Here is a 13,962-nt window from a genome sequence, read left to right on the forward strand (position 1 = left end):
CAGCAAATGGACACAGAGAACAGACAACTGGGGTGGGAGGGGAAAGGGGAGAGGAATAAATGAAATATATCTTAAAAAAAAGTATTAAAAAAAAAAAGTATTAAAAAAGAGAGAGAGAGCTGAAGGGGAGAGACAAGGTGAAGCGCAGCAGAGACCAGAACTGAGGTGGTGCAAGAGACAGGGAATCTCTCTCCACATCAGAGGTCTCCAGGATTGAATCCCAGTGAATCCTAGAGGAGAGAAAATGAGAAGACAACACAGACAGTAAAAACAGCAGGGTGGGAGGAGGGGAAGGGGGAAAAAGAAATAAATCTTAAAAAAAAAGAGCAAGTTTAGAAGAGGTGAGAGTAAGAACAGGTCTTGGAAGGGGACTCCTCAGTTACAAAAAAGAAAATAAATGTTTGCAATGGTCATGGTTGGGGTGTCCAGGGATAAGCACTGCCTGAATATATCGTTGCAAAGAGAAATCCAATTCAACGCATTTATTGAGAGCCTGTTACGCAGCACAAACATGTCAGGAAGTAAAGAGTAAACATTTTCCCCAAATATGATATACAATGAGCCTCCCTGACCTCAGCTTTGTTCTTCATGATGGCAGCCAGATCCACAGGGTTGACTATTGTAGTTTTTTAAATAAAATTTTATTGAAGTATGTCATCCATGCAGGGACATACATAAACAATACGTGTATAACAAAAGTTGCGATCTTACAGAACAAACATGCATATCAGCATACAAAGCCCCATACATCTCCCACCACCAGCATTTGCATTGTTGTGAAACATTTGTTACAACCCAGGAAAGAGCATCATCAAAATATTACTACTAACTATTGCCCATATCTTACATTTGGTGTATTTTCCCCCCTGACCTACCTGATTATTAACACCATGTACTAGTATTATACATTTGTTACAGTTCATGGGAGAATATTCTCATATTTGTTCTGTTAACCACAGTCCATCTTCCACCGCTGGATTCCCTGTGTTATACAGTCCCATGCTTTGTACAATTCACTCAAAGTGCACACTCAGTGGCTCTCATTTTCATCGCAGAGTTGTGTTGTTCATGTTTTCTTCTCATTTGCCCTGATTAAAAAATCCCCCCCCAAAGATATTTAGATTAAAGGTGGATGTAAGGAAATAAAAATCAGAAAGAGCAAGATTAAAGTCAGAGAATGACCATCTAGCAGGCAGGGATGGCACAATCTCCTGGCATTTTAGAAACTTAGGGCAGGTGTGATCTACTTCAGCTTAGGGTCAAAGGGCTTCTCAACAATCTTGAATGAAGAATTCTCCCCTTTGAAAAACTTTCAGAGATAGTGTCTCACTCCAGACTTTCAGCACCCTGAGTGGTTTATCTTTCTATGAAGAAGGCTAGACTCTAAGTTCTGGGGAAGCAGGGACACCGTGGGCTTGTCTTTCTTTTGTATGCCCACTGCCTAGCAGAGCTCAACACGTTGTAGAACTCAACAAATATTCTCTTTGTTCCCCACAAGTTACATCCTGGAGCTCAATATGGGAACCAGAACCTCTCATGGTTCCCACGGGTATAGCTTCTAGAGGTGCAGGCAAGAGATATGCCTAGTTACAAGAGTCAAAGCCACAATACCTTCAAGTTTATGGTTCACTCACAGAACTCCCTGTCCAGGTGCAATTGACCAGCCAAGCATGATTTTACTTTTAAGTAGTATTGCTTGGTTATACATATGACCGTCCATCTTTACCAAGTTTCCAGGAGAACAGAGCCAGAAAGTTAACACAAGATCCAATTTATCCACAGAGAAAGGGAAAAGGTTTTGTTAACTCTATTCACATCCTGTGCCTAGAAAAACAAAAGCTTAAGAGATTCTTCTATTATTTAAAGCTGATGCACTGCTTAAAAGGAGACTTATTGTTTTCATTTTATATTTTCTCTTTTCAAAGATACATTCATTCAGTTTCCACAACGTCAGGTAATCAGAAAATGTTTCCTCAATTTATTGTGGAGACCCAGTAGTTAGAGAGCTGGCAGCTTTGGGAAGTATTTTGAATTAGTTGGAAATCTTTTACAGGCCACAGTCAATTGTCAGCATCTACCACAATTTTACTCTTACTGAAAACGATTAAGCCTAATATTCACCAAAATTTCTCCAGTCACCTGACATGCACTATGACCTTTCTCCTGGTCTCTTTTCCTCTGGGACCTCAGAAATTTAGTGTAACTTAAAACTCACCATATTCTTTTTTTTTTTTTTAATTTTATTTATTTTTAAAAGATACATAGATCACAACCATAATCTAAAGTTCTTTGGTTAGTGGATGTAATCGGTATTCACTTGGGAGGCTGGACACCAAACAAGATAGAGAGGGAGTTTATGGATTTACAGTTTTGGAGCCCATCTGTTCGTCCAGATGTGTCCAAAATGTTCTCTCTTCTCCCCCAAAAAGGCAAATAAGGGAGAGCTATAGAAAGAAGTCTCAGGTAGTATTGTAAGCTCAATTCTTCGTGCATTGAGCTTGAGTTAGCACAACAAAAGAGCAGAGCATACCAGCCACCCAGTTCCAGAGGTGCTGATACAGATCAAAGCCAGAGCTCTCTGCCCAAGGTGCTCAAATGACCAATTCCTGAGGCATCAGGATTTCAAAGAGAGAAGGAGTCTATTGCCAAGCACGAACAAGGAGATCAGATGGCCTCGGGGCCTAAAATCTGTCTCCCCAAACTGCAATAACTCTGAGAATTTTATAGGCTCAAAAGACAGGCAGTGGCCTTTCTACACATGCCTCTTCTGTCACTTTTCCTGAACCTGTGGTTGGCGCTGGGGTTGTTGTATGCTCAGGAGACTAGAATCTCTGGGCTGCCCATGTGCCAGCTGTGCCCTGAGTCTCAGCAGAGTTGTGACTCCTACCCTCTGGTTCATTGGACTTATCCAGGTCAGATAACAGAGAGGTGAGGACGGTCAACCACCACACCAGGGAGCCAAGAGTGCCTACAACTGCAAGCAGGAGAATCCCATCCGTCAGCCGTGTGGGACCTAAGCCCCCTTTCGGTTTAGAGGTGGAGTGGACATCGCCATCCCAAGGTCCACAGGATGGAGGAATAAAATATGGATTAGAGTGGACTTACCAGTATTCTACTATAGAACTATTGTGACTCTAGCAATGGAAGAAATTGTATCATTGATGTGGAGACAGTGGCCATGGGAGTTGCTGAGGGCAGGGGGAGGGAAGAAGAGATATGACATGGGGGTATTTTCAGGACTTGGATTTGTCCTAAATGATATTGCAGGGACAGATGCTGGATATTATATTTCCTGCCATAACCCACTGAATGGACTGGGGGAGAGTGTAAACTACAATGTAAACTATAATCCACGTGGTGCAGCAGTGCTCCAAAATGTATTCACCAAGTGCAATGAATGTGCCTCAATGATGAAAGAGGTTGTTGAGGTGGGAGGGGTGGGGGGTGTGGAGAGTGATATATGGGGACCTCATATATTTTTTAAGGTAACATTTTGTGTGATCTATGTATCTTTTAAAAATAAATAAAAAATATATTTAAAAAAAGATAGGCAGATTTTAAAATAATAAGTATAGTGACTCGAGATGATGAAGTTAGAGATCATCTAATTACTGAGCATGTGCAGGCTGATTACATGCCTAGCCACAGAACATATGTAAGACAATGGCAGCCTTAACACGATGATGGGTGTGATTTTTAGAATTATTATGAGGTATTGGCTGCTTACAGGTTATGGTTTAAGCTCCTGCACAAGTCACGTGGGCCAATTTTGGTTAGATCTAGCTTTGTCTAGGAAGATGGCCTAGGAATTGGGGTGGGTTAGTTCTGACTCGAGTTGCTTCCTTCATAAACACCAAGGACTGTCTTCATAATCACAAGACTCCAAAGTTGTAAAACAGGATAAGGGGGTACAAAGCCGGGCCAGTCAGCAGTTATCATGAGACTTTTACAGTTGCAGGATAAAGGTTATTATAGGGTGGCGGACTTGGCCCAGTGGTTAGGACGTCCGTCTATCACATGGGAGGTCCGTGGTTCAAACCCCAGGCCTCCTTGACCCGTGTGGAGCTGGCCCATGCACAGTGCTGATGCGCGCAAGGAGTGCCGTGCCACGCAGGGGTGTCCCCCGCGTAGGGGAGCTCCTCACGCAAGGAGTGCGCCCCGTAAGGAGAGCCGCCCAGTGCAAAAGAAAGTGCAGCCTGCCCAGGAATGGTGCTGCACACATGGAGAGCTGACACAACAAAATGACGCAAGAAAAAGAGACACAGATTCCCGTGCCGCTGACAACAACAGAAGCGGACAAAGAAGACGCAGCAAATAGACACAGAGAACAGACAACTGGGGTGGGGGGGAAGAGGAGAGAAATAAATAAATAAATCTTAAAAAAAGGTTATTATAGTTATACAATTATTATCAAAATCGAGGTATTTGGGTAACAGGTCAGTGAGTTTTAGTAATTTCAGGTATTTAATTTTGGCTGTTCTACAAAATACCAGAAAGTAAAAAGGCATCTATATAATGATTCAGTAATCATAATTATTTAAGTCTTAACTTCTTGGCTGCAGTATCCTCTCTGTAACTGGGCCATCTCTTTCACCAGGAAGCTCCCATTACACTCTGCATTCTTTCCCTATAATTATTTAGAGCATCTGGTGTGGGATTCATCTCCTGAAGCCCATTCCATTGTGTCCACCGGCTTTTTTGGGCTCACTTCCACCTGTCTATGGATTAGTAGGAGTTGGGGGGATGCTGACATTTTTCTTCTGTGCTTATAAGTCTCCCCCAGTGGGCTTCTACTTTAAATGCAGTGCTGGTTTTGGAGGAGCTCAGCTCCTGGCTAAAATCCTATGCTCCAAAGGCTTTTATCTGGCAGGTCTCATGGGAAAAAGCTGTCCACCCCACCTCAGACTTGATGCACCCTCAATGCATTGCCACCTCTGAAGGGAGTTGCAGTCAAGGACCCAGGTTCCCCTGCAGGTCATGTTTTAGTGCATATCTGCAGTTCCCGGACCAGGCACCTCTGCTGAGATCTCCTCATCAGGAGAGGAAGAGCTTAGATACTAGCCGTCCTATCACCCTGGACCCTGGGTCCAAAAAAATGGCAAGACCCTTTTGTTCGGGGATGCCTGAGCAGCGAGATGATCCCCACATCAGTGTTTATCTATCTGAGCCTCACCTAGAGGCGTGTGTGTGTGTGAAAATGGAATGGGAGGGCAGAGTCTAGACTTTCTCCAGGTCAACCTCTTGCTTATACTGTTGCAGTGATGAAACACTTGACTGTTACTTTCAGCTGGGCTTGTTGTCTTAATCAGCTACTCCAACACCTGCTAGCTCAGCCCAGCGGCCTCAGTGCAGCTCAGCTTTTGACAGTGGTACATCTTGCCCCTGCCTCTTCGCAAGGGAAGAGCATGTGCAGAAACCAGCTCAGGCACTGTTAGTGAGCAGGGAGGAGTGAACGAAGGACAATGTCGTGAGAATGAGGAACTCAAGCAAGGTTATCAGGAATAGAAAACTTCCTTCTACCCTCCAAGAAAGGCAGCTTGCTATAAACAAAGAGAGGAAGTGTGGGGTGTCAAGGGGGGGAAACATTAGAATAGACCACAAGTCCCCTTACCTTGCTGGATTTTGAGTCGGGGCCAAACCTGCTGGAAAGCGTATGCGACTCAGTCTCAGATTTGGATTTTGCAGGCCGTGTAAACCACATTTGGTATTGTTTCCGGACCTGGGACATCAAAGGAAATACGAGGATTATTTTTTTTATTAATATTGGTGAAGAGGAGAAAAGCCAGTGAGTTGGGGAAAAAAAACAGAGGCATTATTAAAAACCTTTTTCTTATAATGCAAAATGTGTATTTGTTGTAGAAAATTTACATGATATACCCATGCAAAGGGAAAAAAGTAGAAGTCCCATATAATTCTTCAATCGAGCACAAACCACTGATAATATATATTTTTAAAGATTTATTTATTTGTTTATTTATCTCCCTTCCCCCCCCACCCCGGTTGTCTGTTCTCTGTGTCTATTTGCTGTGTCTTCTTTGTCCCCTTCTGTTGTTGTCAGCAGCACGGGAATCTGTGCTCCTTTTTGCTGCGTCATCTTGTGTCAGCTCTCCATGTGTGCAGCACCACTCCCAGGCAGGCTGCACTTTCTTTTGCACTGGGTGGCTCTCCTTTCGGGGCGCACTCCTTGCTCATGGGGCTCCCCTATGCGGGGGACACCCCTGCGTGGCAGGGCACTCCTTGCGCACATCAGCAGTGCGCATGGGCCAGCTCCACACGGGTCAAGGAGGCCCGGGGTTTGAATGGCAGGCCTCCCATGTGGTAGATGGACGCCCTAACCCCTGGGCCAAGTCCGCCACCCCACTGACAATATTTTGGTGGTGTCCTTCTATCCGTTTTGGTTTGGGGTCAACCCGAAGCAGACCCTGTGATGAGTTCCAATGTAAGGAGTTGATTTGGGGGGCGATCTCAGGGAAAACCAGTAGGGCAGTGGGGGGAAGGCAGGCAGTAACGGGGGTGTTCCTCCCCATGGGAAATTGGGGCTCAATCTCTAGGGCATTCTGGAAGACAGCACAGGTCACACTCTTCACCCCACCTCGAGATGGGGGAGCTGGAGTATTTAACCACCAACTCCCATTAGTCATTGGTTGAGGGCTGAGCCCAGGGGCCATTGATTTCTGGCACTATCACCTTGTCCAGTGCATGGGCCAAGCATGTCCTGCAGAGAGTAAGTCCACAGGTAGAGTCACAGCAGATGGCAATGAGCATCTCTGGATGTGCAGAGGTGATGCTGAAGGGGTATGGGACGGCCACTGACAGCATCTTGTACAGCAAGGTTTCCCAGCCTTTCCACCATTGGCATTTTGGGATGGAAACATGCATTGTGGTGGGAGGCTGTCCTGGGCATTGTAAGATGTTAGCAGTGTCCCTGGCCTCATCCCATTATGTGCCAATATCATCCCCTAGTTGTGACAACCAAAAGCATCTCCAGACGTCACCAAATGTCCTCGGGAGGCAAAACTGTTCCTGATTGGGGAAGCGGACTTGGCTCAGTGGTTAGAGCGTCCCCCTACCACATGGGAGGTCCACGGTTCAAACCCCGGGCCTCCTTGACCCGTGTGGAGCTGGCCCATGCGCAGTGCTGATGCGCGCAAGGAGTGCCGTGCCACGCAGGGGTGTCCCCCGCATAGGGGAGCCCCACGCGCAAGGAGTGCACCCCGTAAGGAGAGCCGCCCAGTGGGAAAGAAAGTTCAGCCTGCCCAGGAATGGCACCGCACACACAGAGAGCTGACAAAGCAAGATGACTCAACAAAAAGAAACACAGATTCCTGTGCCGCTGACTACAGAAGTGGACAAAGAAGAACACACAGCAAATAGACAGAGAACAGACAACTGGGTGTAGGGGGGAGAGAAATAAATAAAAAATAAAACTGTTAAAAAAAAACCCTGGGAAACGGACTTTGGCCCAGTGGTTAGGGCGTCCGTCTACCATATGGGAGGTCTGCGGTTCAAACCCCGGGCCTCCTTGACCCGTGTGGAGCTGGCCCATGCGCAGTGTTGATGCGCGCAAGGAGTGCCGTGCCATGCAAGGGTGTCCCCCGCGTGGGGGAGCCCCACGCGCAAGGAGTGCGCCCGTGAGGAAAGCCACCCAGCGTGAAAAAGAAAGAAGCAGCTTGCCCAGGAATGGCGCCGCCCACACTTCCCGTGCCGCTGACGACAACAGAAGCGGACAAAGAAACAAGACGCAGCAAATAGACACAGAGGACAGACAACTGGGGGAGGGGAGGGGAATTAAATAAATAAATAAATCTTTAAAAAAAAAAACAAAACCTGTCCCTGATTGAGAATGCTTGTGCCATGCCATCTACTCCCACGTGTAAATAAATACAGAACAATAATATAGGTAGTAAATGTTTATATACATTTTACAAGCAAAGTGGAACCTTTCTGGGTAATGTTTTGTAACTGTCTCTTTCACTTAAAATATGTGAATTTCCTGTCAGTCATAAAATATTCTTGTGCCTGGGCAAAAAACAAAGGTAAGAATGTTCCAAAATTGGGCTGGCCCTTTGCCTTCTAGGAAGGGTCTACTTTACCAGCTCAATTTCTTCCTTTTCCTTGCCCTGTGAGGTTCTCTGGGATGCTTGGATATAGAGTAAGGAAAAGAGGGAGCAGGGAAGCAGATGTGGCCCAACTGATAGAGCGCCCGCCTACCACATGGGAGGTCCAGGGTTCAAACCCTGGGCCTCCTGACCCGTGTAGAGCTGGCCCATGCGCAGTGCTGATGCGCGCAAGGAGTGCCTTGCCACGCAGGGGTGTCCCCTGTGTAGGGGTGCCCCACTCACAAGGAGTGCATCCCATAAGGAGAGCCGCCCCATGTAATAAAAGTGCAGCCTGCCCAGAAGTGGGGCCACACACCTGGAGAGCTGACATAGCAAGAAGATGCAAGAGAAAAGAGACACAGATTCCCTGTGCTGCTGACAAGAATACAAGTGGACACAGAATACACAGCAAATGGGCAAAGAGAGCAGACAATGGGGGGCAAAGGGAAAGAAATTTTTAAAAAATCTTAAAAAACAAGAGGGAGTAGGGTGAGGGGAGGGGGGAGAGAGAGAGAGAAGGAGAGAAGAGGGGGGGGAAGAGAGAGAGAGAGAGAGAGAGAGAGAGAGAGAGAGAGAGAGAGAGAGAGAATAAGAGGAAGCAGAGGGTGAGGTAAATTTAATTTTGGGGGAAAATTTTGGAGAAAGCAGACCAGAGCAGCTATGAGGGAAAAAGAAATTCACTGTGAAAGGGAGAAACAGCTTGAAAGGAAGAAGAGATCCTGGCTTTGTCCAGTGTGGCTTGACTTCCTGTGCTTCTGGTATTGTCATAAGAAGAGCACACACGGGGGACCTGCTCCCCCTTCTGCCTCAGGGGGAGTCCCATGGAGCAGACCTAACCCTGATCTATTTCCTGGAGCCAAACCAAGCCCAGCAACTATCAGCTGAACCCCAGCCATCCTGCAGACTCAAGGATGAGAGAAGTAAATATTTGTTGTTTAAACCACTAAGATTTTGAGGCTACTTGTTATACAGCAGTAGCTAACTATTACACGTGCCAATGCTGAAGATAAACATATTCCCTTGATATAACAATTCTTTACTTTCTGAAAGCGATTAATAAATGGATGTTGTATCTTATAACCAATAGTATCTTCGAGAAAATACAGGTGTAGTTTGTACCCACTGATATGGAAATTTAGAAAGCATGGATTTAAATATTCATTAAACGGTGTATCTCCAAAATTTCTTTCGGTTTAAAGCAGTAACTAAAGGAGTTAACGTTTACCTGCTGGCTGAGGAGGCAGTACACCAGGAAGATGAAAACGCCCTGCAGGCTGTTGACGATGGTGAAGAGGTAAGCCATGACGTGGGCAGCTGGGCCCACCTGCAGGATGCCCAGACACCACGTGCATCCCAGGATGAAGAGCTGAGCTGTCGCTTTGAAAGTCAGCATCCTGAGAAGGGTCAGTAATGATTATTTTAAAAAGCCAGTTAATGGACACGGACAGCCCTGTCATGTGGTTGTCAGCACTGAGGACTCTGGAGCTAGACTTCCTGGGTTTAAATCCAAGCCTTGGGCAGTGACGTTACCTTTCTGAATCCCAGCACCCTCATCTTAGGGTAGGGTTGCTGCGAAGATTAAAGGAGAGCTTATTATATGTAAAGTACTTAGGACAGGGTTAAATTGGTTTCTCCCCAAAAGACATGTTCAAACCCTAAATCCCGGTCCCGTGAATGGCACCTTATTTGGAAATAGTGATTTGGAAGATGCGATTAGTTAAGATGAGGTCAGGGAAGTTCATGTGGCTCAAGTGGCTCAATAGCTCTTGCTAACCACATGGGAGGTCCCAGGTTCAGTTCCTGGTGCCTCCTAGAGAAGAAGAGCAAGAAAGTGAGCTGGTGCAACAGGCTGGTGCAGCAAGCTGATGCAATAAGATAATGCAACAAGGAGACACAAAGAGGAAACACAATGAAAGAAACAACAAAGCAGAGAGTGGAGGTAGCTCTGGTGATTGAGCACCTCTCTCCCACATGGGAGGTCCTGGGTTCAGTTCCCGGTTCCTCCTAAAGAGAAGATGAGCGGACACAGAGAGCACACAGCAAATGGTCACAGAGAGCAGAGAGTGAGCACTAACAATGGGTGTGTGTGTGTATAAATAATAATAATAAAAAAAGATGAAGTCAAACTAGATTGGGGTGGACCCTTATCCAATATGACTGATGTCCTTATAAGAAGCAGAGAACTGGACACAGACACTGAGGAAATGGCCAAGTGGCAACTGAGACAGAGATTGAAGCTCATGTAGCTGGCAACCAGTCACAATCTGGGAAAAGTCAAGGAAGAATTCTCCCCGAGAGATTTTGACTTCTAGTCTCTATAACTGTGAGATTAGAACTTTGTGTTGTTTTAAGACACAGTTTCTGGTACTTTGTTAGAGAGCCCTAGGAAATTAAGAAGACAGTATCTGGGACAAAATTGGTACCATACATATGAAAGTATTCTAAAACTGGACACTCTATCCCTTTTTCTAAATCATTTATTAATAATTAATAATTACAGTGGGTTAACGGGCACTTAGACTTGTTAATATAATAATACATAAATGAGAAAGGCTAGTTGAGGAATAATTTATATAGTGTGATTCTATTTTATTTGTGCCTATGTCTGTGCTATAGAAAATTAACAGAAAAATGATCTGGAAAAAGTATTATACATATTAAACAGACTGTTAATTCTGTTTTTCTTGGAAAGTGGAAACAGCAGGAAAAGGAGACATTGCCCACTTTCACTTTTTACTTTAAATATTTTGAAAAATGTTAAAAAATTCCATAAGCGTGCCATATATTTGTGATTAAAACAAAAAACATAATAACAACAACAAAGATATGTTTAAACAAAAGTGGATGCTGTAAAAAAAAAACAACTCATAGTGCAAACTTTTTGGGGAAAGTATTATACAAAATTACATTTCAATCTAAATTCTTCCTGAACCTATTACGTGCAACTGGAAACATACATTTAAATTTACTACAAGTAGCTAAATTTGTCCCTATTGTTTGGGGTGGGCATAATTTTACCAGGATATCCTTCAGCAGCTCACTTGTTAGGATTTCTATAGAATTTAAGCTGTCCATAATTGATGGATTAGCACACCTGAGTTGAGAACAAAAAGGAACTGTAGTGTTTTGTGACACTGCTTATTTTGTGCATTTTCCTCTTTTCCTGTTGGTCTTGAAACAACTTCCCCTTTTGGGTTTTATCATAGTACATGGCTGCCCAACTACAGACTACATTTTCCAGTCTTCCTTGCAGTTGGGCGACCATGTGACCAAAGTCTACCCAATGGGATGTGAGCAAATGTGAAAAATGTAGCTTCCACGTCACCTGCTTCCCACAGATGGGAACTGGACAGTCACAATTCCTTAGGGGATGCTGCAGCAATGCCACAGAGAGAACCTGAACCCCTGAATCACTCTGTGGAATACCGCTTCACCACCATCCCTGCAGAGCTCACCTCTGAATTCCATTTCACACTTTTATGGGTCTCTTTTGTCACAGCAGCTTACCCTGTGCCCTAACTTATACCAGGTATACTAATACGATGGCGAGAGATAACGGTGGTCTTGCTGGTCCCTGGAGCCTGGTTGTGGGGTGAAGTTGTAGGGAGGTGGGTGCAGGAAAAGGGGGGTGGGAAACATCATTTGTTCCACTCACCTTACATTCTGTATGGTTGATACGTCACTGTTGAGGGAGGAAAGTTCCCTTTTCAAAATACAGAGGGCCGAAAGAAAAAATACTAAATTTACCTGCAAGAACAACGTAGAACAGAATGCAAGTTAAAAGCTGTACCACGGGAAGTGGATGTGGCTCACGTGATAGGGCTTCTGTCTACTATACGGGAGGACCTGGGTTCGATCCCTGGGGCCTCCTGGTGAAAAAGAAGAAGAGAAAGCATGCCCGTGCAAGTGCCGGCGTGGTGAGCCAAATGCCTGAGTGGTGAGCCAGTGTCCACGCAAGTGAGTCACGCAGCAAGATGATGAAGCAACGAAAGAGAGATGAAGGGGAGAGTCAAGGTGAAGCACAGCAGAGACCAGGAACTGAGGTGGCCCAATTGACAGGGAACCTCTGTCCACACCAGAGGTCCCCAGGATCGAATCCCAGTGAACCCTAGAGGAGGAAAATGAGAAGAGAAGACAAAAGAGAAATAGATACAGAACATCACACGGCAAATAGACTCAGACAGAAAAAACAGAAGGGGGGGAAATAAATAAATATTAAAAAAAAAGAAAAGGTGTAGCATGTGGCATACAACTCCTACCTCCCAGCCCATGGATCTGAACTGGTAGGAGGTGGAAAATCAAACCATACAACTAAGAGATGGCGAATCTCTTGTGCTGACACCCAGCCCTTCTTTGGTTGGGAACATTGGATCCATGTACTCACACAGATAACGGCACAGATGGGGCCAAGGAAAGCCCATATAAATCCTTGTTTCAGGCTCAGCCAGCAGCTGGTAAAAAAGAGGAAGAGGGGCATAAAGAGAGGTCAGAGAAAGGACACAAAATGAACAGGGACCGGTGCCTTTCCTAGGACAGGACCACTTCCTCCCCAAATCATCAGTGGATGACCATCAAGGCTCTGATTGTGCTTTCCTTTCTATTTTTAGGAGGTACTGGGAATCGAACCTGGGACCCTGTACATGCGAAGCAGGTGCTCAACCATTGAGCTACACTGGCTCTTCAGACTGTGTTTTACAAGGACAGTCCTGTCTGTTGAGTTTTTGTACCTGGGGACGATGGTCATTATACCTATCTTACAGCTGGGATCTAACCGTAGAACTTTTCCTCCAGAACCCAAGCTCTAGCACCTCTTCGCCCTGGCCTCCCTGGAAACTGGGCTATGGCTGTTATAAAGGGGACTGTAGAGTGGATTTGATAGGTGCATCCCACGCATCATCTTTAACCCCATCCCCCAAAAAGCTTTCAGGAAAAAGAACTGTCCACGGCCCACAGGAGGAGCTCAGCTTACTGGTTCTCGGTTCCGTAAAGGTGAGGCCTGAACACTGCGGAAATGGCCACGATCACAGCCGGGACTCCGTAGCCCACGGGAAACATGAGCCACTTGATGAATCTGCTGACACCGGCGTAATTGAGCACCGTCAGGTTCCGTGCCATGAGAAACAGGTGCAGGCCTTCCACCAGCATCCAGGCGAAGGCGGCCAGGTAGAGGTAGTGGAGGGCGCCAGCGATGATGGCGCACAGCACCTGGGGGCAGAGTTGGAGCCACCAGGAGACGTTTTGGGGTGAAGGTGGCCCCAGGACCTTTCCTCAACTTTGGCGTTGAGTTCAGAGCGCCTGACATTAGATTGAGGCAATTTTTAAAACAGTAAGGGTGGGAAGCAGACGTGGCTCAACTGATAGGGCATCCGTCTACCATATGGAGGGTCCAGGGTTCGATCCCCTGGGCCTCCTGACCTGTGTGGAGCTGGCCCACGCGCAGTGCTGATGGGCGCAAGGAGTGCCCTGCCACGCAGGGGTGTCCCCTGCGTAGGGGAGCCCCACGCGCAAGGAGTGCATTCAGCACAGAAAAAGCACAGCCTGCCCAGGAGTGGTGGCGCACACACGGAGAGCTGATGCAGCAAGGTGATGCAACAAGAAGAGACATAGATTCCCAGTGCTGCCTGATCATGCAAACGGACGCAGAAGAACACACAGCGAATGGACACAGAGAGCAGACAACAGGGCGTGGGGGAAGGGAAGGGGAGAGAAATAAATTTATAAATCATAAAAAAAAAGTCAGGTTGGTGGGATGGGCATAGAGAATGGGGAGTTACCGCTTAACTGGTACAGAATTTATTTGGGGTGAGGGAAAAGTTTTAGTAATGGATGGTGGTGGTGGCACAACATTGTGAATGCAATTAGC

At 46.0% G+C, this 13,962-nt stretch overlaps 1 protein-coding gene across 3 annotated transcripts in view; it reads right to left on the reverse strand.

The window, feature by feature from the left end:
* Positions 1 to 619: 619 nt before the first annotated feature.
* Positions 620 to 13,962, reverse strand: part of ADGRE3 (adhesion G protein-coupled receptor E3) — a 64,558-nt gene continuing 51,215 nt past the window's right edge. For all 3 annotated transcript variants that reach the window (XM_071212767.1, XM_071212766.1, XM_058290215.2), the window contains 6 exons: positions 13,069 to 13,304; positions 12,484 to 12,550; positions 11,755 to 11,846; positions 9,325 to 9,493; positions 5,612 to 5,719; positions 620 to 1,088 (listed from right to left, as the gene is read on the reverse strand). In XM_071212767.1, coding sequence (XP_071068868.1) covers positions 1,080 to 1,088; positions 5,612 to 5,719; positions 9,325 to 9,493; positions 11,755 to 11,846; positions 12,484 to 12,550; positions 13,069 to 13,304 — 681 coding nt within the window. In that variant the 3' untranslated portion in view covers positions 620 to 1,079. The remainder of the gene's footprint in view (positions 1,089 to 5,611; positions 5,720 to 9,324; positions 9,494 to 11,754; positions 11,847 to 12,483; positions 12,551 to 13,068; positions 13,305 to 13,962) is intronic.

Source organism: Dasypus novemcinctus, chromosome 30 (genome assembly GCF_030445035.2).
Source record: "Dasypus novemcinctus isolate mDasNov1 chromosome 30, mDasNov1.1.hap2, whole genome shotgun sequence".
In the NCBI taxonomy this organism is placed as follows: Eukaryota; Metazoa; Chordata; class Mammalia; order Cingulata; family Dasypodidae; genus Dasypus; species Dasypus novemcinctus.